The 27,436-nt window shown below is 49.5% G+C and overlaps 1 protein-coding gene across 8 annotated transcripts in view; it reads left to right on the forward strand.

The window, feature by feature from the left end:
- Positions 1-27,436, forward strand: part of dgkh (diacylglycerol kinase, eta) — a 51,573-nt gene that overhangs the window by 22,634 nt on the left and 1,503 nt on the right. For 4 of the 8 annotated variants that reach the window (XM_035393615.1, XM_035393614.1, XM_035393616.1 and 1 more), the window contains 26 exons: positions 2,509-2,613; positions 3,983-4,115; positions 8,133-8,239; positions 8,661-8,786; positions 9,721-9,823; positions 12,312-12,474; positions 12,833-12,941; positions 13,193-13,332; positions 13,821-13,902; positions 14,273-14,364; positions 14,538-14,637; positions 15,005-15,320; positions 16,287-16,421; positions 18,712-18,849; positions 19,213-19,330; positions 19,891-20,001; positions 20,460-20,556; positions 20,882-20,989; positions 21,660-21,773; positions 22,079-22,213; positions 22,651-22,811; positions 23,026-23,131; positions 23,333-23,425; positions 23,653-23,772; positions 24,091-24,196; positions 26,024-26,154. In XM_035393615.1, coding sequence (XP_035249506.1) covers positions 2,509-2,613; positions 3,983-4,115; positions 8,133-8,239; positions 8,661-8,786; positions 9,721-9,823; positions 12,312-12,474; positions 12,833-12,941; positions 13,193-13,332; positions 13,821-13,902; positions 14,273-14,364; positions 14,538-14,637; positions 15,005-15,320; positions 16,287-16,421; positions 18,712-18,849; positions 19,213-19,330; positions 19,891-20,001; positions 20,460-20,556; positions 20,882-20,989; positions 21,660-21,773; positions 22,079-22,213; positions 22,651-22,811; positions 23,026-23,131; positions 23,333-23,425; positions 23,653-23,772; positions 24,091-24,196; positions 26,024-26,154 — 3,249 coding nt within the window. The remainder of the gene's footprint in view (positions 1-2,508; positions 2,614-3,982; positions 4,116-8,132; positions 8,240-8,660; positions 8,787-9,720; positions 9,824-12,311; positions 12,475-12,832; positions 12,942-13,192; positions 13,333-13,820; positions 13,903-14,272; positions 14,365-14,537; positions 14,638-15,004; positions 15,321-16,286; positions 16,422-18,711; positions 18,850-19,212; positions 19,331-19,890; positions 20,002-20,459; positions 20,557-20,881; positions 20,990-21,659; positions 21,774-22,078; positions 22,214-22,650; positions 22,812-23,025; positions 23,132-23,332; positions 23,426-23,652; positions 23,773-24,090; positions 24,197-26,023; positions 26,155-27,436) is intronic. The other 4 variants (XM_035393622.1, XM_035393617.1, XM_035393620.1 and 1 more) reach the window with 4 other exon arrangements.

The following is a 27,436-nucleotide window of genomic DNA, read 5'->3' on the forward strand; positions in this document are numbered from 1 at the left end:
TGAATAAGTGCCAGAGGCACAGGGAATTTCTTCTTTAAGTTTGGCAGAGCAGCTCTTCAGTGTAATATCTCTGTGTCAGAAGTTTATTCCACTAATTGCATGTGCGCCCACGGGGAACACTTTGGTAAAGACAATCTGGTCTTTCAGAGATAGCTCATGATTGTCTTCCAGTGACCATATTTACTGAAAGCGCAGACTGCAGTGAAAATGTCTGTCCAATCAGCAGCAGTGAGCACGCCTGCAGCGTATTTAACCGGTTCAGCCAATCACCGTCCGGTTCAGTCAAACACCGTCCGGTTCAGTCAAACACCGTCCGGTTCAGCCAATCACCGTCCGGTTCATTCAAACACCATCCGGTTTAGCTGGTCACCGCACAGCACAGTTATGACCGCTGGCCCAGCACGCCTCTGCTGTTCCGCTGCTTTGGCCGGCTAAGGTCACTCCCCAGACACTGATCGCTGCCTCCCTCACCCTGCATACTCTACCATCAGACCGATCAGTCACTGGCCTTTACTATCAGGGATTCTAAATGATTCAGAGCTGTCAGCCACCATCTCAGCCTGCAAGGAGGGATACCTCTATCGTCGCTCTGGTGGCCTTGTGTGAGCCACTTTCCCAGGGCTAAATCCCCTCACTCTCAGTGGCCTGGGACGCAGACTGCAGGAGTTATATAATGCAGGTGTCGGAATGCTAATGTAATTGCTGCACAAATTACATCAGGTGGGGGTGGAAATCGATTGGAGGTTTTTGGCAAAAGCACATCCAATGGACTTCTCAGGTAATACATATCGAGCAAGTGCTTTTATGTTGTAAAACAGTGTTACTTGAGAGCACATTATCTTCACAATAATGAAAGAGCACACCAGGTTTCTGCGGCCTGTAAAATGATTAAATCTCTTCAGATCAGGAAAGAATCTGCGGATAATATAAAGAAAATAAAAGGTGTACAATTCGATGTGTGTGTCCTTTGGCTGTTAAACACCAGACCTGCTGTGGACCTCTTCTCTTTTAATGGCAGCTGAGGAAGGTGGCTGGACTGTGTGTGTGTGTGTGTGTGTGTGTGTGCATGTGAGTATGTGTGTGCATGTGTGGGCGTCTGTCTTGTGTTTTGAAAGAAGGCTGTGGCAGAACTGTGGATGTTTCAGACATCTCCCCCACACCCCCACATCAGGTCAGGAGGCCTGGTCACATGCCCGCCCCCCCCCCCCGTAAACAACACGCTCTACATCTGATTGGACAGCAGCAAGAAACACGCCCTCTGATAAAAAAAGAGGTCTCATCACCAGGGAACTGAGCGTTATACAGGAATGATTTCCACCAGCACATAATTAAGTGTGGCATGGTAATGCTGAGAACGATTGCATGGTCCCGTGTCATTCACGCGCACAGAAGCTTCAGATTAACTGCATTTCCCAGGGAATTTAAAAGTGATTTCCTCAGTTTCAGGACGCCTCCACGGCTGTGAAACCGGATTCTAAAAAAGGTTTCTGACAGATGCTGAGGGACTGCGAGGCAAGGCTGCCGGGAAAAACAGCACATTTATATCCCTCTCGCCGAACATGTCCCCGTCTTCGCAAGAACACGGAGGATGATTTCTTTATATAGAACGATGGGACGGCCAGGAGCTGGCGTTCTGATGGCGCTGTTCCCCTGCACCCGGGCGATGGGTGCAGTGTTAACGCTCAGGCTGAACGGCAGAGTCCGCTCAGGCCTAACGAGTCGTGTCTGAACAGCCGATGTAACGAGCTGGCTGCACAGCAGAGTGCTGGGCTGGGGTTATACGGGCAACTCCCCGCCATTTCAGCATGAGCTTGCAGGGTACAAAGATCGGTGCAGTGTTAGAGCAGAACGCTCTTCACATAACCTTACACACACCGAACAAATCCTTACACACTCTTGACGGAACCTTACACACACCTAAAGGAACCTGGGGCCCGTCCTCACGGAACTCGGGTCAGGCTGTGGGTTGGGCTGGGTTGGATCAAGCCGAGTTGGGTTATATAGGGTCAGGTCTGGCCAGGCTGGGCTGGGTCAGGTTGGGTTGGGTCGGGCCAGGCTGTGCTGGGTCGGGCCGGCAGAGCAGGACTGCAGGGTCCCTAGGGGCCCATCAGGTCCATGGTGCTCTAGAACACAGGCCCCACCCAGACAGACTAAAGCAGAGGAGTGGGGGAGGGGAGGGGGAAGAGTGTAAGACCTAATCAATAAGTAATGAAAGCATTAAAAGCAGAGGTTAGTCTGCTGGGAGCGTTTCAGCAGAGGCGGTCTTTGTTATGAAACAGGCTTTTAGCATCTTCCCAAGCGCTCTGCCCATCACAGTGAATCTCACTCAAGTATTTCGAGGGGGGGCGGATACTTTGGCAGTGCGGGGGGGGGGGGGGGGGGGGGGGGGGGGCGTTGGTGCGCTCCCGGCTCTCCGTCTTAAAGAAGAGACGGCTCTTGAGCAGCTCAGTGCAGGCAGCTGGCAGTAGCGCTGGAGGAGGTGCTCACACAGGCCAGTTCTCTCTCCAGGTAATTACTCCCTTCCGAAGGCTTATCCTCTGCGCGGAGACCAGGAAAGAGATGGAGGACTGGATCAGCTCGCTCAAGTCCGTTCAGTCCAGAGAGCATTACGAGGTAAGAGGTCTCCTGCTCCGCGCTCTCGCTCGCTCGCTCACTCACCCTCCTCACAACTTCTGCCCGCTCCTCTCCCTGCCTGTGGACGGTCCGCGTTCGTGCGCGCAGGCGAGTCGGGGATTTGTACGTGTCCGTCCGCCGCTCCTTAGCTCGGATATGCGTGTTCTGTGATGTTTCTCTTCTAGCCGTCGCTGCTGTCGTATCTAACTCCTGCTCACCTGCCCTCGGGAACAGCCCGTGTCTCATCGCTCCTTTGAGCCGCGTCCTCATCCAGCGTGCGCGGCGAGCTCGTTTTCGTCTCCCGGTATTCCAGCGCCGCGTCTTCCCTCTCCCGCGTCTACGAGCCTCAGCCCCTCCGGTCGGCACTTCAGCCCGGCGAGCCGGTGGCTGCTGGCGCTTTTTCACCGCCAGCCTGAGAGACGAGATGCAGCGCACGCGTCGTAGGAGATTGAGTGCGCTGCGGGGGGCTAAACCGATTTTCTCCCCATGCTGGAGTCTTAAAATCTGAAACTCTTTTTGGCAATATAGCGACCGCTGTACTAAAGCCAACGTGATTACAGCTCACCTGTGGGAAGACGAACCCTGTTTTAAGAGAAAGCACAGACCTTGAATGATGGTCGACAGAAACGTCCACCCCCTTCCCCCCTGACTCTCTCTCAAATAATATATTTAACACCTTTTGGATGCATTGGTTCCCTGGGACCTTCACCCCGGTCCACTGCAGCAGTTGATGCTTAGGTTCCGAGGACGAAACGTGTCCCAGTAGGCGGGGATGGACAGCCTGGTCTCTTTGATGGACAGGATTTCCAGTGTAATCAATAAGACTGTTCACTTCACCCCGATTTCATCTTGTGCTTTATCCTTAACATTTACTTCTGAATTTCATCAAGCATCTTCATTTAGAGTTTTCTTTTTCTTATACTACTGCACTGTAATGAAATATGTAGCAGGGAAAGTGGAAAATATTGCTCTTGCTTGTATTAATTAGTCCAAGTTCAGGACCAACTGTATTGTGGAATGTGTGGGGGGTGGAGTGGGTGAGGTTTGGGAGCGAATTTTCTCAGTTGTCATATTGATGTTTTTCTGAAAGATTGCAGACTGGACGGTGCATGCCATGTGTGTGTCCATGCAAGCGCATGTGTGTGCAAGCGTGTGTGAGTGTGTATGAATGTATGTGTCCATGCATACGTGTGTGTGTGTGTGTATGTGTGTGAGTGTGTGTGTGTGTGTATGTGTGTGAGTGTGCGTGTGTGTGTGAGTGTGTGTGTGTGTGCATGTTGAAAGGAAGCCATTAGCTCTGTAAAGTGCACTTTTAGAGCTTGCAGTCTTATCCTGGTGCTGCCAACTTGTCTAACTTCTCCTTTGCCAGACGGCACAGTTTAATGTGGAACATTTCTCAGGGATGCACAACTGGTATGCCTGCTCCCACGCTCGCCCCACCTTCTGCAACGTCTGCCGGGACAGCCTATCTGGAGTGACCTCCCACGGCCTGTCCTGCGAAGGTAAGGGCACTGCTCCCCCGTCGCCCTCTCCTCGCCTCTTAGGACGTCCCGTCAGAACAGGGTCCCCTCAGCCACCCCTTGCCTCTTTGGACGTCCCGTCAGAACAGGTTCAGATCAGCCACTCCCTGTGATAACAGCAGGATCAGGCAGCTCTCTGCTTCCCAAGAGGAGTGACCATATTCCCCTAGTTTTCGTTTGGCATGGTAATGAGCGGTGAGGTAATTTAGCAGCTCAGGAAGTGTGTGCACTATGCGTGTACTGTGTGAGGGCAGTCTACCGCTCTCAGACGCAAGTGCACCTTGAAGAGCGCTTGTGGTTGTAGTGCTTGCTCTAAAAACAGGGCAGAAAAAAAATATATTATACTAATGCGAAGAAATCATGCAGAAAGATAGTCTTAATTAGTGAGATTAGGAGATGGTGCACATTAAGTCTGGCCCCACAGCAAAAATAGTACCTGGAATCAGGAAGTAAATGTTACCAGTTTGTTCTACAAAACACTGCAAAGCTTTGCTTAATCTTTCAAATATGGGGGGATGGGTATTTAACAATGCCATTACTTTGCTGTTGTTAAACAGGGGCAGCCAAACATTATTCTGTAGTTTTTGAAGTGCGTTTGACTGACAGATCACCATAGCTTCACTGACATTTGGGTGCTCAGCAGAACTTAGTGTAGTTTGTTATGCTGCTTGTTTCATATGGAGATCATTGTGCTGTACCAACACAGACCTGCTGCTCTTCCAGCAAGGCTATACGCTGGAGCGTGCTCTGTGCACGCTGAAACCTGCCCGCTGTCTGCGTTTCTGTAAGAGGGAGGCTCCGTGCCTCTCCCGTTCCCTGCAAACCCAGCACAATTAAAACCGGGATTTTCCGGATCAAAGATTAGTGGAAGGCAGGGGAATGTTGGGGTAGGCAGGGAAAGGTCAAGGAAGGCGGGGGAAGGCTGGAGGAAGGCTGGGGGAGGGCGGGGGAAGGCTGGGAGAGGGTGGGGAAGGGCGGGGGAAGGCTGGGGGAAGGTCGGGGGGAAGGTTGGGGAAGGTCGGGGGAAGGCTGGAGGAAGGCTGGGGGATGGCCGGGGAAAGCTCAGGAAAGGTGGGGGAAGGCAGGGGAAAGCTCGGGGAAGGCAGGGGAAAGCTCGGGAAAGGCGGAGAAGGCTGGCGGAAGCTCGGGAAAGGTGGAGAAGGCTGGCGGAAGCTCGGGAAAGGCAGGGGAAGCTCGGGAAAGGCGGGGAAAGGCCGGGGGAAGGTTGGAGAAAGTCGGGGAAGGCCGGGGCCTATAATGGGTACAGATGGAGAAAGCAGAGGAGCCCATAACCATCAGTGCTGCTCATTTGTCACTTTCATTCGAAGCACAAACCAATCAATACAGAAGCTGTGTGATAGACCCGAGGAGACAGATTTAATATTCCTCCCAGACTAATTTGACAGTGGTATCCTGTGTGTCTTAGTCCATTAGCAGGTTGTTCCTAACACTGTAGATTACATTTGATATATAGCTAGAGACCCCATTAAAGGTCTAAATTCTGTACATATATTCACAAATAACAGATGCAATGTGTATTTACCATATGTAAATGGGACATGTTTGAGGTCTCCATAAAATCCACCATCCCTCGGAAAGGAAATAATTGGGAAAAACATGTACGATTGCATTAGATCATAAATTGTGTGCAAGAACGTTTCCAAGAACATTTCAGAATTCATTATTTTTTTTCTTATATGTATTTGTTCATGGCTGTTGCACAAAAACAAAGGTCTGCACGTCATGAATCCCACATTTGTTTTTCGTAGGAAGATTTTTAAAAAGTTTTGTGAATGAGGCCCGTTGTGAGGAGAAGCAGAGCTTTTTGTTGAGCTATGCTCTCTAAAGAGAAGACTAGGCTTTGTGTTGAGTTCTGTGCTCTAAAGAGAATACCAGGCTGTATGTTGAGTTCTGTGCTCTAAAGAGAAGACCAGGCTGTGTGTTGAGTTCTGTGCTCTAAAGAGAAGACCAGGCGTTGTGTTGAGTTCTGTGCGCTAGAGAGAAGACCAGGCGTTGTGTTGAGTTCTGTGCTCTAGAGAGAAGACCAGGCGTCGTGTTGAGTTCTGTGCTCTAAAGAGAAGACCAGGCGTTGTGTTGAGTTCTGTGCTCTAAAGAGAAGACCAGGCGTTGTGTTGAGTTCTGTGCTCTAAAGAGAAGACCAGGCTGCGGTCTGAGCTGCTGTGGTTTAATGAAGCCTCTGGACCTTTGGATCCGGGTCCTGATGCGGGCGGGCGGCGTAGCCATAGTGATGGTGTCCCATGGTCCCCTGTAGAATGATCTTACAGCGCTTCTGTCCCACAACGCTGGTGTGTTCTCATCAAAAGGAGGCTGTGTTTTTCGCTCGCTAATGAGTGGTGAGAGACGCATTTCGAGCCTGTGGGGAGGACCGTGTGGTCACACTGCTAGCATGTAATGAGCCGCTGACAGTGCCCCTCATCCACAGGGAGGCCCAGACCTCACGACACAGGGAGGGCGTGTGGTGGCTTAATGTTGCGCTAAATTAGGGTTTCACGGGCCTGTTCATGCGCGAGCCTTTTTAGACGGGAGCCACGGAAACACTCCGCCATCACCCGGTCCTGGTGACGGGTAATCACACGCTCTGGCTGGGTGGACGGTCACATGGTCATGGGAGCTCTATGCTACGAGTTCTCATCGGGCTGGCAAAAGCCTCCGGCAGGCGCGGTAATGAAACGCCTGCGTTTCGGAAGCGTTTGACAGTTCTGTGAGCGAGAATGGCGCGGTTAGCGACTCGATGCCACCGGGAGGAATGACCCTGATTACGTGCTGAGGGAGCGTGTGATCAATCAGACACTTAATTTTCATCCTGCTACCAACCAGATGAGCTTTCTTAATCAGATTAAGCCTGTGATTCAATTACCCAAGGAAATCAAGCACAGATCTGCCAGCCTTTAGTGAAGTGGGCCTTGCAGACGCAGCCAGGGGTGGCGTGGGAGGTTGACGTGTCCACATGTTCGCGCACACACGTGTGCGGAGGTCTGCAGGTGTCTGTTCTAGCTGTCCTACACAGCAGCAGCAGTGCACCTGGCAGGTGACTGTTATTAAATCTGATGAAAGCGTGGCTTTCTCCTGCAGTACTCTCTGCAATAGTGATTAAAACTTACACGTGCCACATGTCAGATTTGACAGTTGAATCTGCTCAATCGCACAGAAGAGAGTGCAAAGGGGGAAACGGACATAAGCACAAAAAATGAAAGCACTCACAGTGCTGTGTGTGAAGGGCAGAGGTGCACTTGGAGCTCTTTCTCCAGACCAGGTCCCAGGACATCATGTTAAAAACGCACGTATGTCCCGAAGCATCATCACCACCCTGAGCCTCCACCTGCACCTCCCTCCTCCATCCACCACCACGCTACGCTACTGTTTCTCATCTTGTTCAGCAGATGGGGTTTCCCACAGACCCCTTGGCCTCAATGAAATGGATGCTGGGCTGAAGACTTTTTATAAAAAGTGAAATGGCGCCTCTCTCAGTCCATGGCCTCCCTCTTTTTTTCCATCTGGTCTTCTTCTTTTCGGTTTTTCTCCTGCTGTAAGCCAGTTTTAATATGTCAGTTTTCCTCTGTCTGAGAGTGTTGGCCACATTGTTTAAAGTAATGGTGTTCCTCTACATTCAAAACCCTTTATTATAAATCACCTTCGTAAAATGGATTGTGGCAGTCCTCTTCCTGATTTGTCGAGAAGTGTATCAGGTGACCACGTTTATTTTCAGAGTTCCTCCAGGCACTGGTTTAGGTAGTATGTGGAACCCAGTCCAGTTGGACTGAATGCTCTGTATAAAAATAATCATACAGGCTTCGATTTTAAGTTTGCTTTCAAACTTTCAAGCAAGCACTTAAGCCTGGCACCAGACTGCTCCAGGCAGTGTCAGTATTTCAGCGTCCCTCATTAGTTTCATTAAGTGCTGTACACACAGAACATGCTCCAGAGCAGGCTTTTCAGTTGGGAGAGCTAATGAGTCCATTTCCTGTTTTGTTTCTGCAGTGTGCAAATTCAAAGCTCATAAAAGATGTGCGGTAAGGGCCACTAACAACTGCAAATGGACCACACTGGCCTCTATCGGGAAAGACATCATCGAGGATGAGGACGGGGTGAGTAAGAGTACCAGCCTCACGTGTTTCTCCATGGCTGGGCTGGGCACTACGGCCAAAATATCCTATCATGATATCTTTCATACTGCTTATATTATGACTCTGTTTCGTGGTATTTGGTTTTACAATAGAAATATCATGAGAAATAAACTGAAATAGGTTTTTTTTTCTGATTCATGGCTACTATGAAGAGGGATGTCAGGAATGGAACTGTACATAATAAAAGGGTTTAGAAGGAGAGAGGGAGGATGAAGGGAAGGAAGAAGGAGAGTGGTGGAGAAAAGACTGAGAGAAAAAGTCAAAGAAAGGTAGAGGCAGGGGAGTGGATGAAAAAGAGAGATGGAGAGATGCAAAAGGGAGCAGAGCAGGCTAACAGGAAGTGTGTGTTTCCGTCTGTCTCCCCTTGGTGGCGCTGTCTCAGATCGCCATGCCCCACCAGTGGATGGAGGGGAACCTGCCAGTCAGTGCCAGGTGTGCGGTGTGCGATAAGACGTGCGGGAGCGTGCTGCGACTGCAGGACTGGCGCTGTCTGTGGTGCAAGGCCATGGTGAGGATCCCCTTCCACCAGCTAAACTACACCCACACTCACTAATACAGGGCCTCACAGGGATCCCCTTCCACCAGCTAAACTACATTCACACTCACTAATACAGGGCCTCACACAGGGATCCCCTTCCACCAGCTAGGCTACAAAGCTAATTTCTGAAACTCTTATATCACACACACTTAGACCTTAGACAACATACTCTGAGAATGTACGCACTTAAAACTGTCAGACTTGAAATGCACATGAATACCACACACACTTAGACCTCACACTCCTTGATATTACACTGTCACAATGTTCATGCATCACACTCGACTTCGCACCTTTGCACCTGTTTCCATAACAACTTGTGGGCAGCCAGTATCCTTGTACTTTCTGATTCGCTAAGCGAGTCTGTCTTATCTTTTATTATACATTTAAGACAACAGCTGCCGGTAGACATTTTTAATCCATGTTGGCAAACACAGATCCAGTTTTGTTTAAAAAGCATCTCACCGGTATTGCTTGGTCGGAACGGGCAGTTAGATTGAGTGCTCCAAGATGCCACCCTGGGTCTGGTTCCTTGGTTCTGATTAACAGTTATCACTGAACGTGCTCGTCTAAATTTAAGCTTTTGACATTTTTTCATCAAGTACTTGAAGATGAATCGCAGGAAAGCGTGTACTTGGGCACAGTTGATGTATAACAGTTGGGTCTATTTCCTTTGGTTTCATTCTTTCATAGGACCAGCCCTAAGTGCTTTTAACTGCTGCTTGAAAATACAATTACGTCCAGTATCGAATCACAAAATGGCTTCCGACAGTTAAGTCTGGTAATTACCAAGTCTGTGGACTTCCTGTCTCCTCACTGGTGTGCAGAGAGGAATGCAGGCTCTCCCAGTCGCACTGTGACCGTGTCCCAGTCGCAGTCTGACTGTGTCTCTCTGCTTGGTCAGGTGCACACGGCCTGTATGGACCTGTATCCACGCAAGTGTCCCCTGGGTCAGTGCAAAGTGTCCATCATCCCTCCGACGGCCCTCAACAGCATCGACTCTGATGGTAGGTCTCTTAGCTCAGAGCCTCCTCGCAGGAACTAATGAGTTGATACCTACAATATTACCCACGAGGGTTTCCATGGTATCCATACCGTTACGTATTCTCGTTACTCCATTGGAGCAGGGGTGGGCAACCCTGGTCCTGGAGTACCAGAGACGTTTCTGGTTTTCATTCCATCCAACTGGATCACAAGACTTTGACTGATTACTTCGAGCCCCAGAAGAATATCCAGAGCCTGACTTGTAAAGCACTCAGTACCTCCAGCACTGGTCACTTGTGTTGATTAAGCCTCATAATTAATCCACTTCCATAGCTATAGGTTTGAATGGAGTAAAAACTTACAACATCTGTGGCAGAGTTAGAAGAGGGCTGCCTACCCTTAATCTAGAGAAACATAAAAGACAATCAGGGAAGATGCACTAACCATGTAGTCTATTATAGGGGCATCAATAACAATTAGGCCTCGGTCATTTAGCGGATGCTTTTAGCCAAAGCAGGTTACAAAAGGCCATTTCACATGGTAAGGAAACACCATAAAAGCTCCAGACGGGTACTGTTACAGTCATATAAGCAATGTTAGGGAAAGCCATGCTCAGTTATCAACATACAGGCACAGCCAGTCTACAGCAGGCATTTGAGCTGTTACAGTGCCCTATTGGTAAATACACTGATAATGAATTGTATGCACTTATTCGTTCTTCCTGAAATTGACCAATGGTATTCTAAAGACAAGAGAACTGGAAAAAGTTTGTATTATCCAAACTGAAACAACATGAGCGAATGCATTTCTCTACAAACTGAAAGGTATATAGGAAATTATACAGCCCAAACCCCCCACCGCCCCTTCCCATTGGTCTGCTCCCATCCTCTCAACCCCCCCACCACCCTGCTTCAGACCACAGGTATAGATGGAGATAACTATAACTGCGGGTTGAGCTGGTAAAGGTACAGGCACCAGTACTGGTCCAGTGTTGTCACAGCCCTAACGCACACAATACCTAATTATACTATAATATGCCTAATCCTACCAATGTGCAAATCGGGTAATGATGACCTGTTAGAGCAGTGTGGTAAAAATGTAATTAGCAGATACAGAGTTCACAGAGATCACATGACTTATGCTGCTGACAGGAAGTGGGGAGAAAAGCAGTATCTGGTTACAGCAGCCAGAAAAGGGGCTCTCCGGTACATTTGGCACGCGCGGCTCCCCGACACCGAATTCTCCGAAAGGTTGTCAGTGCCGCGTGAACTTTACTTTTCTCCGTTGCCTTGGTTACTGGCTGCCTCAACAGACTGGGGAACGAATGCAGGGTGGGGACATCTGTGATGGATGGGAAGTCAGATGATCACATGACTTATTGTGCTCGCAGAAATCTGTCCAAGATATTTAAAGACAGCGGGAAAGGTCAGGATCGATATTTCAGGCCTTAACCGAATGCTTTATACTGGGGGCAGACTCAGAAGCGCTCAGCTCTCTCAGACAGAAGGGAAGCTTACAGCTCGCTTCATCTGAAGAGTCTTAACACCGTGTCCTTGTGACCTTTGCAAACTCTGGTACTGGGTTTGAAACTGATGCTCATGTAAATGGATTCTGACATTTCTTCACATTTCCGGATGTGGCCCTTGGGAAGGATGGCAGCCATCTTACCGTGCCGATAAAGACTCAAGCCTCACAGGAAATGAAAAAGCCCCCTGCTTTGGGGAAATCAGTGTCAAAATAACACTTGGCTCCACAGTGTAAATTGTGCAGTGCAGTGCAGTTTGCAGAGGGTAGTGGGGTTGGTGCGTGACTCTGCGTACTCAACGCTGAAATGAAATTTACACCTCCACGGGAGGCTGTGATTGGCTAATAATAGGAGGGTGCGCTGGGCTGGCAGTTTTACTGTTTCCACCGACAGTCTGGTGTAGAATCAGAGAAAGACAATACTAAAGCGTTCACACTTAACAGCGCATGCAGTGTGTGTTATGTGTTTGCATGGAACAGTCAACAATGCTGCTATCACTGATAGTGCCATGAAAACATATAGATTTCTTTAAATTCGATTTGTACAACTGTCAAATAATTATAAACATGTAAAGTCTTAATTACTGTAGTATTGCTACCTTTGTACCTGCTTTGCTGATACTAATTGATCATTATAGAATATAACGCTGGAGGTGTTGTTTGCATCAAGCCGGTCCTCGTGTTTACAGCTTGGCTCGTTAACATGAGCTCCAGAGAGCCGCTGGTAATGAGTCTGAAAGTGCTTTTTAATTATAATAATGACTCATATCACGCAGCCGCCTGAGGCTAGCCCTGCCGAGCACAGCTGCAGTCATGACCTGCGCAGCATGAAGAGACGTCTGCAGGACGCACCGTATGCCCGAAAACCCGGCTCTGACCCGGACCCTCTCTCTCTGTGGGGCTCGGGGGGCTGGTGGGCCGTGGGGCCGGGGGGCCGGGGGGGCTTGAAAGTGGAGTTAAAAGCTTTTAACCCCTTTTTTTGCGCAGGCTTCTGGAAGGCCACCTGCCCCCCGTCCTGTGCCAGCCCGCTCCTCGTCTTCGTCAACTCCAAGAGCGGGGACAACCAGGGGGTGAAGTTCCTGCGGCGCTTCAAACAGCTGCTGAACCCCGCGCAGGTCTTCGACCTGGTCAACGGCGGCCCGCACCTAGGGTGAGCCCAACCGGAGAAACAGCGTCATCCAACCAAACACACGGTCTAATGGTGCACATAAATTTAGCTGAAATATCTCTGGCTTTATGTTACAATGTGCAACTAATTTAGCTACATCTGGAGCAAAATGTTAATTTTTACCCAAATCATTACTGCAAAAATCAGTACATTCTTAAGCTCACGAGAGCTGGATTTGCACATCCTCTGACACGATGAGAAGCGATTGTGACCTGAAGTTTAGCGCATCTTCCTGTAAGCGTAGCAGAGCTGGATATTCCTGATGCTAGTTACTGGTGGTGCAACACTGCAGCGGAGGACGATGCTGATGACAGCGCCCTCTTGTATTTTTCTCTTCCAGCCTACGGCTGTTCCAAAAGTTTGACAACTTCAGAATCCTGGTGTGCGGGGGAGATGGCAGCGTGGGCTGGGTTCTGTCCGAAATCGACAAGATGAACCTTCACAGACAGGTAGGCCTCAAACAGGAGCCTATGAGCTGAACCTTCACAGACAGGTAGGTCTCAAACAGGAGCCTACAAGCTTAACCTTCACAGACAGGTAGGTCTCAAACAGGAGCCTACAAGCCAGTAAAAGCCAGGCCAGGACTGGCAGTTAGACCTGAAGCTGTACCTCTCTTCTCTATCTGAAGCAGCAGTACAGCAGAATGGGGAGGGGCCTGGGCTTATAAAACAATGTCATGTGATGTCATGTCTCCTTGCAGTGCCAGCTAGGGGTGTTGCCCCTGGGCACAGGAAATGACCTCGCTCGGGTGCTGGGCTGGGGGCCGTCCTGCGATGACGACGCCCAGCTGCCCCAGGTCCTGGAGAAGCTAGAGAGAGCAAGCACCAAGATGCTGGACAGGTAGTGCGGCATGGTGGGAGGGGTTTGGATTTGACAGCCTGCTGTATAAGGAGCAGTGGGAGGTGTGTGATGTTACTCTCCTGTGTAAGAGGATGTAGGAGGGGCTTGTGGATGTACAGCACATCAAAGAGGGGGATGGGAGGGGTTTGGGGCTAACAGTCTACATCACAGAAGGATGTGGGAGGGGCACTGGGTAAGACAGTGTACAGCTCCACACAGGGGACAGTAGCCTGTTAGACAGGGAGGTGTGGAATCAGTTTATACTAAGAGTGCTACCAGTTCCTGTTCTTAATCTGATCAATCAGGACCACTTTGCTAAAAACCGCTTTAGATACAGATGCTGGAGTCCCTCCAGTATCTATCAGTACCTTATATCTGAGCTAATGAAATCCCCCCAGTCAGGTGTACCTGCTTCCCTCTCAGTGGTAATGCAGGCCCAGAGGATCAGGCTGCAGAAGGTGACTTTCAGCCTCTGTCCTTGTTTCCAGGTGGAGTATAATGACGTATGAGATCAAAATTCCTCCCAAACACATCTGCCCAGCCACAGCAGAGGAGTCTGAGGAGTGTCAGGTATGTGAGAGCTGTTCTTTTCCACAAATACGTCAGATAACTCAACGCTCCTCTCTGTACTCACAGCGACTCAGTATGTATCGTGCGTGAGACAGTCTATTCGCTCCATGTGATCGTTTATCCCCACAAACATCGATAGGTCACATAGTTCCACCCCGCATCGAGCCCAGATTACCCATGACTGTTTTATTGCTGTTGTCCTCTGTGCTGATATCAACACAGAAAAGTGTACGACGCAATCAGTCACTGCCTGTAATTGTAATGAATATGCAATATCACGCATTGTGCTGTGACCTCATCATGAATCCTTCCTTCTGAGGTTACCGTTTCCTGATCTGAAGGACATTTTGTTCGCTCGCTGCTGATGCAGTTTCAGATTTCAGCCTATGAAGATTCCGTTGCCGCTCACCTCACCAAGATCCTCAACTCAGACCAGCACTCTGTGGTCATATCCTCCGCAAAGTAAGTCATCTGTGCAAATTAATTTACGTTGTATCGCTATGTAAAACCAACAAACAAAAACAAAAATTATGGAAACTGAACTATTTTTCCATCTCTGCTCCTCTCTCTACTGTTCCTTTCTGCTGTCCTGCTTTCCTCTCTCTTACCCCCCATCCCACCCTCCCCTCTCCCAGGGTTCTGTGCGAAACGGTGAAGGACTTTGTGGCCAAAGTGGGGAAGTCGTACGAGAAGAGCGCAGAGAACAGTGAGGAGGCGGAGACAATGTCTCTGAAAGTGAGTTCAGCAGCAAGCGCTTCAGAGCAACTCAAGTGCACTGAGAGCATCAGCTAGGGTCCGCCAGGAACGTGTCAGTTAGGAACCTGTCCATCAGGATTGTGTCCATAAGGATCGTGCCAGTTTAGGACTGCTTTGATTCCATTTCCTTGCATTTCAGTCCCTTTTTCAGAAATTTGTTTTCTAGACCAGACAATGTGTCTTGACGCAGCTTTACACACTTATGCTATGTGGAGGTTGTTGTGGACGGGCATTTTACACACAAGCTTTCGGTGAAGCATTTTAGAATGGCAAAAAGCACGTTTGACTAACCATGAGCCACGATTCTTTCTGTTTGAGTGACACCTGTCTGTCTGTCCATCTTCAGTGTGCCATCCTCAACGAGAAGCTGGACTCGCTCCTCCAGACCCTCAACACCGAAGCCCAAGCCACACCCCGCCCACCCCACACCACCCCGCCCATTGTGGAGGAGGAGCCTGAGGACGAGACAGAGCTGGAGGAGGAGCCGGAGCCGGAGGAGGAGCCAAGCGAAGAGTCTCTGACGGAGCTGAAGGAGAAGCTGGAGGAGAACATGACGGAGAAGAGCTCACCACGCGCGGTGTTCCGCCCGCGGGAACAGCTGATGCTCCGGGCCAACAGCCTGAAGAAGGCCGTGAGGCAGATCATCGAGCAGGCCGAGAAAGGTAGAGCCAGCCCGCCCAGACCCACCACAATGTCACCAGCATACTCACCCATTCACTAGAAAACTGACCCTTTCACCAGCAAACTCACCCTTTCACCAGAAAACTCACCCTTTCACAAGCAAACTCACTCTTTCACCAGAAAACTCACCCTTTCACAAGCAAACTCAGTGTTTATCTGAGAGAAACCTGCCACTTCCACCCCACTTTCCAACACACAGAAGGAGTCAGAGCGCTCGGTACCTGTGTGTGTCTGTGTGTCGGGGGGGGTTGGGAGGTGTAAAAGAAGCTGAGAGCCCTCAGTGCCAGTGTGCGGGCGGAAGGGGGGGGGAGGTTGGGGGTGTGTAGGCCTCAGAGAGATGTCATTATTTTAGAAATGCTTTATGCTTTGAGCGGAAGCTCTTATCCAGACTGACTTACACAGCCCTGCAATCCATTGATACAGCACAGGGCATTTAGGTGGGGCAGTTCCGGTTTAGTACCTATGCTCCAGGGTACAATGGCACTGCCCCACCTACAACCTCATAAGCCTAGTTTCCAAACCATTATGCTGCACTGCCAACTCAACACACTCAGTTATGAGCTATTCTTGGGACAGGCACGCTGTTCAAAATCACAGCCTTCCAAAGAGCATCTAGTTAGGACATCAGCAGCTGACAAGAACTGCAGATGAAATGCCAAGCTGGCTGCCCCAGTCACTTCTAGGGCAAAAAAAAAACATTTTCAACACACACACACATGGTGCAGGAAAAGCGACATGTAATAGTGTTGGGCTTTAACAGTTTTGGCCATTTGAATGTGTAAAATACATTGGTTCTATACAAGTAAATACTTCCATTCCATCTCATCTTACATCATCAGATAGCATATTACCAAGAGACATTTAAAAACATGACACCAGTGCAAAATGTGAAATATGAAGTTGAGGTCTCAGTGGTACATCACACGATCCCCCCCCCTTCCTCACAGTGGTTGATGAACAGAACGCGCACACTGAAGGACAGCAGGAGCCGCAGTCTCCAGCCGAGTTTAAAAAGGAGGGCGAGGACGAAGACAAGGACAACGAGAAGGACGAGAACACCAGGGACCTGGAATCTCCATCCTGTACGCGCTACTTCTGACAATTCCTGAAATTTGTGCTTCCTCCTGTTAATATCAGTTTACAACAAATGTTTGAAGAAGTTGTATTGTTGTAGCTGCACGGTGCGTTTCATGTTGTTAACGTTACATGTTGCACATGACACCTATGATAAGGAATCGGAAGTTATGGGGGGGTGGGGGGGGGTGTATGTATGTAGACCAGGCCTAAATGTCTAGAGGTAATTCCGGTGACATTTTTAGAAAGCATCTCTTTCTTCGCACCGCACGACACAGCCAGAGTCGGTTCGAATAAAACATTCGATTAATTCTTACACGATATTAAGAGAGAGGGCATAAGCCATTGTGAGCGCACCGTTCACACAACAGAGCTCTGTGCAGACAGCAGGAGTCTACTCAAACGGAATAATCTATTGCTGTAGAACCTGCGTCCAAACCGGCCCAGACCCCCGAAACATGAGCGCACCACATACAGAAAGCACCTCGCCGCACAGCACAGAGCCGGGCCGCGATACCACAGAGCTTTCAGACACTAGCTCAACGAGCCACAGCACACCAAGCCAACTACGTTCAAAAACATACACGATCAACTTATGTTTAAAGCCAATACCAACCCCATTCTATACACGGTAGACATGCGTAGCCAATACACGAACATTGCAATAATGTAACGTTACCTAGCACAGCAAACAGCATTCATGGTTAAAAAAAAAAAAATCAAATTATTGCACAGCGACGGCTTAAAATAACCCACTTACCGTGTAGTACGGGACCAGGCACACTGGGTCATGCTCAAGAATTCACCGATTTCCAAGGAAGTTGACGCATTTCGGCTGGAAAGTCCCTACAATTTTCAGGGAAAAAGGCTTATCGAGTGAAACTAGGCTATCGGCCATAACAGCTGCAGGCGTGCCCTTCTGTGACCAAATAGGCCTATATCCCGTCCTCCCGGACTAATGCGGAGCTGCTGGAGTTAGCTAATGTAGCATCATGCTCCTAGGCTAGCTAGAAGGTTAGGCTAGTCGCGCTGTTGCTAGGTTCAGAGGCATGGTCTAATTCACTTTGGCCTGCATTAAGTTTCTTTGTTTGGCTAAATATTTTAAAATAATTTTTTAGGTCATTTTTCGAATCGAATTTTGAACTTGATTTTACTATTCAGGGATGCAGAAACTAATCAACCGGAAACGTTCGTGCTCGCTATCGGCAAAAATGCGATTGTTCCGTTGTAGGTTGCTGGAACTAATGAAACGTGCTCCGAGGCTAGCTGGTACTCCAATACAGTTATTATATCGACATAAATAATCGAATCAACCGAAAAATCGTTGGTTTTTAATTTTGACAATTTAAATTCGCCTCCTATACAGTTTCGCCATTCACCAACAAGGGGGTGCTACTTCCCAGTTCCCGCGATAACGACCATAGACTATAAAAAAACAGTTAACGACAGAGAGCAAACACTGCCATCTGCTGTATTAAGTATGAATGACAGCAGAGCTACAACGGTAGAAATGTGAAGAAGTTTGGTGTTGGCACGCTGACTCGGTTTCAGGGAAAAAATAGGCCAGTCATACTTGTCAGTCAGGAGAACATAATACTTGGTGGGAAAAAATAGCAGTCTGAAAACTGAAACCATTTTAAACTTCACTGGGTCTACTAGTAGACAGGCTAACGTACTCAAATACTGTTCTTCTACTGCTACTTTTTGAGTGTGCATGAAACTCTGCAGGAGTAATTGTAGGAAGTAAACACCAAAAATATATTGAGGAAGTGATGTATGCAGTCACAGGCTGGTTTAGGACCAGTTCCCACTATACATGCTATTTCCCATGTCAGTGTGATATCCTTATGGATCTGTCATTGTATACAGTATGGTGTTCACTTCCTGTTTACGTAAATGGCCATTTCCTGGCTGGTTGTCCAGGATGGGGGGATAAGCTGTTTTCTGCTGTTTGTGCTTATTAAGCATCTCACAGCTGTTAGACGCCTTTTCTGTTTTTTTGGACTTGCATCTCATGGCATTTCCTTTTTTGTAAAACAAAAAAAACCAACAATATGAACCTATCAAGAAGCCAAACCAATTGATTGAGCAGTGCTTGGATGTAGGTTTTTTTAGACTGTCCTAGTAATAGTGCAGAGCTGCAGAACAGGCCTGTACTGAGTAGCAGCCAGTGGGGTGTCATGATTGGGATCATGGGCAATGGCAATACTGGAATTCAGCTGTAGGTGAAAGATCTTGATACTGGACAGTTCATCTAAAGAGTTGATTGGCTGATAGATGATGTGTTGGTTTTTCCAGCTGCGAAGACCACGCCCTGTTCCCCCCCTGAGAGGCACATGAGTCGCAGCAGCCAATCCTGCGGCTCCTTCTCCATCCCGCACTTCACCACCAGCAAAGAGAACCTGCCTGTGCTCAACACCCGCATCATCTGTCCAGGTACGAGCACTCATACACACTCATACACACACTCACACTCATACACACACACACACTCATACACACACACACACTCACACTCATACACACACACACACACACTCATACATACACACACACTCACATACACACACACTCACACTCATACACACACACACACACACTCACACACTCATACACACACACACTCATACACACACATACACACACACACACACACTGTACACACACACACACACTCACACTCACACACACACTGTACACATACATACACACACACACACTCACACACGCACACTCATACACACACACACACGCAGTCCTCCTCTCAGTCATGGTCAGTCTGTGTGCTTCTCTCTGCAGGCTTAAGGGCTGGCCTGGCTGCCTCCATAGCTGGCAGCTCCATCATCAGCAAGATGCTGCTGGCCAACATCGACCCGTTCGGTGCCATGCCCTTCATCGATCCAGACCTGGACTCACTGTAAGGCGCTATATACTCTGAGCTGGACTGACTAAAGTGCTATATACTCTGTGAGCTGGACTCACTGTAAGGCGCTATATACTCTGTGAGGTGGACTCATTGTAAGGCGCTATATACTCTGATAGCTGGACTCACTGTAAGGCACTATATACTCTGATAGCTGGACTCACTGCAAGGCACTATATACTCTGTGACCTGGACTCACTATATGGCGCTATATACTCTGTTTAGGTGTGGAGAGGTGACTACAGAATGGCTGCCTTTGATCACTGAAGTCAGGATTGATTTAGTGCTGTTCAGCAGTGCTGTCCTCTCCTGCTTGGGCATTAAAAACAGGCGTTTTTGCGGAGTCATTTCATATTTAAAGAGCTGTGATGTTATTTGCAGAGTGAAATTTGCAGCGCTGTGCTGCCGCTGAGTCATCTCCCCTCCAGAATTTATCCTTTCTTAGCGTTTAGCGTCTTCCTGGTTTCCTCAGCTGAACTCTGGGAAATGAGACGCGCACGGTGTGCTTTTAATCACAAGATTTAAACCAGCCTGTGTGACCTGTGTGCTCACAGAGAGGGATACTTGGAAAAGTGCGTCATGAACAACTACTTTGGGATCGGACTGGATGCCAAGATCTCCCTGGAGTTCAACAATAAAAGAGAGGAACATCCAGAAAAATGCAGGTGAGACTTCTTTTCTCTTTCCATCCTTCCTTTTTCTACCTTTTTTTTTTTTTTAGCTATGTCTGTTGTTTGCATTTGTCTTTAGTCAAACTCAAGCCTCTATTTAGTTTGACCACATTGCACTTTACCCATTGAATATTACATGAATTGCACTATGGTCCTTGCAATACATTTAGACTCATTTCAGCAGATGTCAACATCAGTGTTATACATCACTTGCCTGCAGTGGTTAAAGACAAAATGCTGTTGTGATTCTTGTGACTAAAGACCTGAACATAAGTATTGTACTTGGAAAAAAAATTAACTTTTGTATTTTAGTAACGGGGTTATTTCATAAACATTCTCCAGCTGATAATGTGACTATGCCATGTCTGCTGTCAGATCATTAATGAAGGAGCTCTTAATTAGAGCAATCAACCGGCCTCTTAATTTGCTCTTCATTACTCCAATTCCTGTAGGAGTCGCACCAAGAACATGATGTGGTACGGAGTGCTGGGGACCAAGGAGCTGCTGCAGAGGACCTATAAGAACCTGGAGCAGAAGGTTCAGCTGGAGGTGAGACAATGCAGGGAGTGGGATTAGAACTACAATGAGCACACACACTCATCATCAGCGGGATTAGAACACAGGGAGCTTCAGCGGGATTGGAACCATAGAGAGAATTCACCCACAAATAATTGTCCGTGTAGGTTTGTGCCGTGGTTCTTGCTTGTCAGTGTAGGTTTGTGCCGTGGTTCTTGCTTGTCCGTGTGGGTTTGTACCGTGGTTATTGCTGCACGAGGCCCAGTGTGTGAGTGAAAGAGCAGGGCTCCACAGCGCCCCCTGGCTGCGGGGAGGTGACAAGGCACTCACTCATTACCTCTGGTTCTGGGCCCTGCAGTGTGACGGGCAGTACATCCCCCTGCCCAGCCTCCAGGGAATCGCCGTGCTCAACATCCCCAGCTACGCCGGCGGGACCAACTTCTGGGGCGGGACCAAAGAGGACGACGTAAGAGTTCAGCCCATTTGGGGGTCTGAGGTCTTGTATGTTTTCTGAGAGACGTCACCCTACTTTTGTATAACCACTCTGCTTTAGTGAGTGGGGTATTTAGTGCCTACGCCCTGTTTTATTCCCGTACTGTTCTGGACCAGAGCGATGATCTGCAGTGGCAGCGCTACTGAACTAGATCTTCCTGTGTTTGCACTGATCAGTTAAACTCCTGTGATATTTCGTGTTTTCATTGCTGTGTGATCTGGGAAAGTACTGCAGCAGTGATGTCATAGACTCATAGAGAGCAGCGCTGTGGGACACTGGCATACTCAGGGATGGAAAGATGATATGATATCGAACCAAACTGATACTGGATATGAAGGAGAATGAGTTCTGACTGTTTTCCTGATTCCTGCAAACATAAAGGAATGGCACCCTCTAGTGGAATAAAAAAAATACTGCAGCAACATGACCAATGTGTCTTATACATTGAAAATTATTGCCGGCACATTTCAGTCACCATATTACTAAGGACTGCAGTATTACTCTTATAATGTGCTGTTCATTGTTTACGCGATATATTATAAAAGCTCTGACATTTTTGTTGTTGTTGTAACATTCAGATTTTATGGTTATTTATTAAAAGTTTTGTGCGCCATGTTTAATGTATTGAACTCTGTGCTTGTAGATCTTCTGTGCACCATCGTTTGACGATAAGATCTTGGAGGTGGTTGCTGTGTTCGGCAGTATGCAGATGGCTGTTTCCAGGGTTATAAAGCTGCAGCACCACAGGATTGCACAGGTGAGCTGCTATGGAGCAACCACCTTCTGCAGCAATAGCACATCCCCCTTCCTTCCCACGGCAGCATGCTGATGGGCAGGGTTACCATGGCAGCGTGCTGATGGGCAGGGTTACCATGGCAGCGTGCTCATGGGCGGGCTTCCCGTGGCAGCGTGCTGATGGGCAGGGTTACCATGGCAGCGTGCTGATGGGCGGGGTTACCGTGGCAGCGTGCTGATGGGCAGGGTTACCGTGGCAGCGTGCTGATGGGCAGGGTTACCATGGCAGCGTGCTGATGGGCGTGTCCTCTGGCTCCTCCCCCTCAGTGTCGCTCGGTGAAGATCACCATCCTGGGAGACGAGGGCGTTCCCATCCAGGTGGACGGGGAGGCCTGGATCCAGCCGCCCGGAATCATCAAAATACAGCACAAAAACAGGGCCCAGATGCTGACCCGGGACAGGGTGAGTGGGGGGTGGGGAGGCGGGGCTGGGACGGGGGGGGGGAGGGGAATGGCTGGGGGGCTGGGACAGGGGTTGGCGGGGCTGGGACAGGAGGGGGGGGGGGGAATGGCTGGGGGGCTGGGACAGGGTGGGGGGTGGAGAGGGGCTGGGACTCAGGCGTGAGCGGTGTAGAGTGAGCCGCGTAGCTCAGAACTGGGCCGTGTTTCTGAGGCGTGGTGTAGAGTGAGCCGCGTAGCTCAGAACTGGGCCGTGTTTCTGAGGCGTGGTGTAGAGTGAGCCGCGTAGCTCAGAACTGGGCCGTGTTTCTGAGGCGTGGTGTAGAGTGAGCCGCGTAGCTCAGAACTGAGCCGTGTTTCTGAGGCGCGGTGTAGAGTGAGCCGCGTAGCTCAGAGCTGAGCCGTGTTTCTGAGCCGTTCCCCCCCCGTCTGCACGCTCAGGCCTTTGAGAACACGCTCAAGTCCTGGGAGGACAAGCTGAAGTACGACAAGCCCCCGGTGCGGCCACACCTGTACTCGCAGCAGTCCGTTGACCTGGCGACCGAGGAGGAGGCGGGGCTTGTCCAGGCCTGCGCCCGCGCTGCCGAGGAGCTCATCACCAGGTAAGCCCCTCCCCCTGCCACTGACGGACAGCCCTGACGGACAGCCCACACACCCCCTGGAGATGTTTCACCCGGATTACTGGGCTCAGTCTGGGACTGCCACAATCACCTTAAATCCACACCACAATCCTTCAGGGTGTGAAAAAATGATGTCAGCTGATGGTTCCGTCTGACCTCCGACCTTTGACCTTTGTGCTTGTGTTGCTGTCCAAAGGATCTGTGAGGCGGCGAAAACCAACGGTCTCTTGGAGCAGGAGCTGGCCCATGCTGTCAACGCGTCCTCCCACGCCATCAACAAAACCCACCCCAAATTCCCGGAGGTGAGAGAGCCCCCCCCACCCCCCACCCCCACCCCGCCACCATGACCGGCTTTATCACATAACACTCAACACCTGAAAGGGTCTGGACAGCCTCTTCACCCCCTCTCCCTCGTGCAGCAGTGTGAGTGGGCTGGTGGGAGCTTTGATTGGTTATCGCTGTGAAGGTGAGCTTGCTGATTGGCTGTTTGCTGTGCCCCTCAGAGCCTGAGCAGAAACACAGCCATTGAGGTGGCCAGCACAGTGAGGGCCCTGCACAACGAGACAGAGTCGCTGCTGGTGGGGAGAGTGTCTCTGGTGAGCGGGGGAACAGTAAAGAACACAGTAACGGAAACAGCGGCAATGCATTGAGCAAAAGAAAACTGTAAATCTGACCTTTACTTCTGACTTCAGTGCAAATGTAGCACACCGTGTGCTGTTATTGGTTTGAGTCCTGGTTGAGAGCCCTGGTGTGGTGAGTTTGCACGCAGGGCTGGCTCTGCTGTCTGTGCCGTTGAGTCACGGGGGGGTTTGTCTCCCTAAAGCAACTGGATCCCCCCCATGAGGAGCTGCTGTCGAGCGCCCTGCAGACTGTGGAGCTGGAGCTGGGCAAGCTGGCCGAGGTGCACTGGCTGTACCACATCCTGCAGCCCAACGACGAGGAGGTGAGAGCGCCCGGCCCCCCTCCAACCCAGCCCCCCCCAATCCCTTCCCCCCACCAACCTGCCCCCCTCCCTCCACCCGCCCCCCTCCACCGACCCTTCACCCCTAATCCACTGGCTGTACCACATCCTGCAGCCCAACGACGAGGAGGTGAGAGCGCCCGGCCCCCCTCCAACCCAGCCCCCCTCCAACCTGCCCCCCTCCCTCCACCCAGCCCCCCACCTACCTGCCCGCCCCCCTCCACTGACCTTTCACCCCTGAGCCCTGATCCCTGTGGAGGCTGGAGGAGAGACGCTCTGACCTTTGACCTTTCCTCTCAGGGTCATGACCTTGAATATGGAAAGAGGCACAACCGCAGCGCCATGTTCCGCATTGTCCCCAAGTTCAAGAAGGAAAAAGCCCCCAAGAAGTGCAGCCCACAGTCAGGTAAGGGCGTGTCCACACTCCTCCAATACCAGCATACACACACACACACACACGCACACACACATACACAAACACACACACAAACATGTACACACATATATACATACTGTATATGCACATACACACACACACGTACACATACACAGACGCACACACACACATGCACACACATATATACATACTGTATATGCACATACACACACACACGTACACATACACACAAACATATGCACACACATACACACAAACACGTACACACATATACACACACACACACACACACACAAACACGTACATACACATACACATACGTATGCACACACATACATGCCCCTTACACGTACACATATACACACATATGCACACACACACATATATATATATGCAAACACATGTACACATGCTCACACATACTTGCACAGGCTCTGGCACTGGAACATAACAGTGTGTGTCCAATTACCTGAAACGTGTTTCATGATCCGAAAGGGGCATGTCCAAAGAAGGAACTTTACAGAGATCATTTGCTGCACTGCACTGCAGATGAATCACATTAGTCTTGGGACAGTATGATCTTAGACCTTGTTAAAACATTATAGTAAGGCTGAAATTTTTCCAGAACTATAATTTGAAAAGTGGTTCTTAGACCTTTTCAGCAACATTTCCAATTTGGTTACAAATAGTTTATATTTGTAATTTTTGTAAAATATTTGAAATAAATAAAAGTTGTGTTGCACACTTATCTGCTATAACGTTTATGCATGTTTAAAAGTGAAAGATGGTGACGTTGATAATGGGTTCAGCAGGGGAAAGAGGTGGTCATGTGACATGATTTGGTTCAGTGAGTTCACTGCAGTTATACTAATGGAGGCATTGCATCGAGGCATGAAAACACAGAAAAACACAGCCACTGCAGCACAGCCACTGACTAGCAGACACCCTACCAAGACCTAGGCTGACCCTTGACCTGGAGCAAGCACTGATTGGTTCAGGTCAGGTGTAGTACAGCGGCAAACACCATCTAACTAGACTGAACGGAAGCAAAGAGCCCTTTTTAACTGCTGCTTCTGTACTGTCAGCATGAACACAAACAGAGGTTCAGACACACAGGCTGATTTTGTGTGCAGAAACCCTGAGCTGATGCCAGAGTTTGCCTCGGTCTGATCTTCATCTTGTTGTCCAAGTGGCTTTTGTTCACTCAGTATAATTCTATCAGGAAGTGGTGCCTGACAGATAAACGGATGTTATCTGCTTTGTGAATAAAGCCCAGCACACGGTAATCCAGTCAGCGAGCCCAGTGGAGACCCCCCCGCCCCCCACCCCCCCTCGCTACCCGCTCCTCACTGCAGGATGCAGTCAGGGGGTGTGTGTTTTATATCGAACCTGGCGCTCTCACCTGGTGACTGGACTGTGTTACAGCCAATCCCTGACCTCGCTGGCCCGAGGGGGCGGCGGCTCCGACAGCCGGGTGGGAGGGGTCGGGTGGGTTAGCTCCGCCCACCATGTGACAGAGACCGACAGACAGACGGCTTCAACCCCCTCCTTTCCCTCCTACTTCCTGTTTGGCTCTGATTGGTGGGATGTCCCCGCATGCCAGTGGCCAGAGGCCTCGTCGGAAACGACCTCCTAACCCCTCTCTTCGGCCGCTGCTCCTGCGTCTCCTCCTCCTCCTCCTCCTCCTCCTCCTCTCTCTGTTTTTTCTCCCTCCTCCTCCTTCCCCGTTGTTTTCTCTTCTCTTTCTCTTGGGCTGACCCCCGTGCCGGTGACCCCTGGTTTGGTGACCCCCGTGCCGGTGTGTGTCTGAGGGCCTCTTGCTCTTGACTTGTGTAGTTCAGAGGTGGGGCACTGAGGAGGTGGCCGCCTGGCTGGAGCAGCTCAGTCTGGGGGAGTACAAAGACACCTTCATCCGCCACGACATCCGCGGCTCCGAGCTCCTTCACCTGGAGAGGAGGGACCTGAAGGTATACCCCCCCCCCCCACTGTGCCTCACTCTACCCCATACTCAGACCTCTCTCCTCCTCTCCCACTCTCTCGCTCCCTCTCTCTCCCTCTCTCTGTCACTCGGTGGTTCCCTGTGTTCTGTTGTCTGCTGCACTGCTCTGCTTGGCTTCTGTGCAAACGCTGTGTGAGACTTCAGACCCTCTACTGACCCCTGTGTGACGGGGGGCGGGATTTGGATGGGCGTTGGGGGGGGGGATTTTCAGGGTAGGGTATGGGGGGGGCAGTTTAGTCAGTAGGAGAGCAGTGACACTCAGACCCGCGCATGGTGCTCAGAGAAAGCCGATTGGACACCAGCAGTGAGCTTGCACCACGGCATAATGGACGACAGCCAAAACTAGAAAACCCTCACCTTACACAGAAACAACACTGAACACTTAGTACTGCACGCTTAGCCATGTACACTTAGCACTGAACACTTAGCCATGTACACTTAGCACTGAACACTTAGCCATGTACACTTAGCACTGAACACTTAGCAGTGTACACTTAGCACTGAACACTTAGCCATGTACACTTAGCACTGAACACTTAGTACTGCACGCTTAGCAGTGTACACTTAGCACTGAACACTTAGTACTGCACGCTTAGCCATGTACACTTAGCACTGAACACTTAGCCATGTACACTTAGCACTGAATAACTAGCAGTGTACACTTAGCACTGGACATTTAACACTGAACATTTGGCTCTGAACTCTTAGCACTGAACACTTGACATTCAACAATGAGCACTTAGCACTTAAAAAACATTTCTTACAAATAAGTTGTGTATTGTCATTTAGAAGAATCCTACATTTTCAGCACGTACTGCAACTTCTGTGTTTCAGGGTGAAGTCACAGCTAAGCCCACTGAAGAGACCCTCAGAAACTTTATTACAGGAGCACACCGTCATTTAAAAACCTGTAAAGCACAATATCATCAACTTCTGTGGTAGCGATGTTCAAAGGTCGCAGAGTAACACAAGTTACAGACTGTCTGTTGCTATGCAATGTACCAGGCTTAATTACAAAAAGGGAAAGATTTTCATTGGCATCCACAGTTTTCTTATGTAAAAGTGTATTGGATAATTTTATTGTCCAGAAAGTATGGATATTATCATGAGTCCAGTCATAATTCAAGAGTTACATTATGATAGCAAAGAGCTACTTTTTTAAAGTTTAGTATGAACAGAAACCAGTACCTGTTTACATTTTGTTCTACAATGGGACAGTATTTGCCCCTGTTTTGATGACAAGTAAATCA

Source organism: Anguilla anguilla, chromosome 15 (assembly GCF_013347855.1).
Source record: "Anguilla anguilla isolate fAngAng1 chromosome 15, fAngAng1.pri, whole genome shotgun sequence".
NCBI classification, from domain to species: Eukaryota; Metazoa; Chordata; class Actinopteri; order Anguilliformes; family Anguillidae; genus Anguilla; species Anguilla anguilla.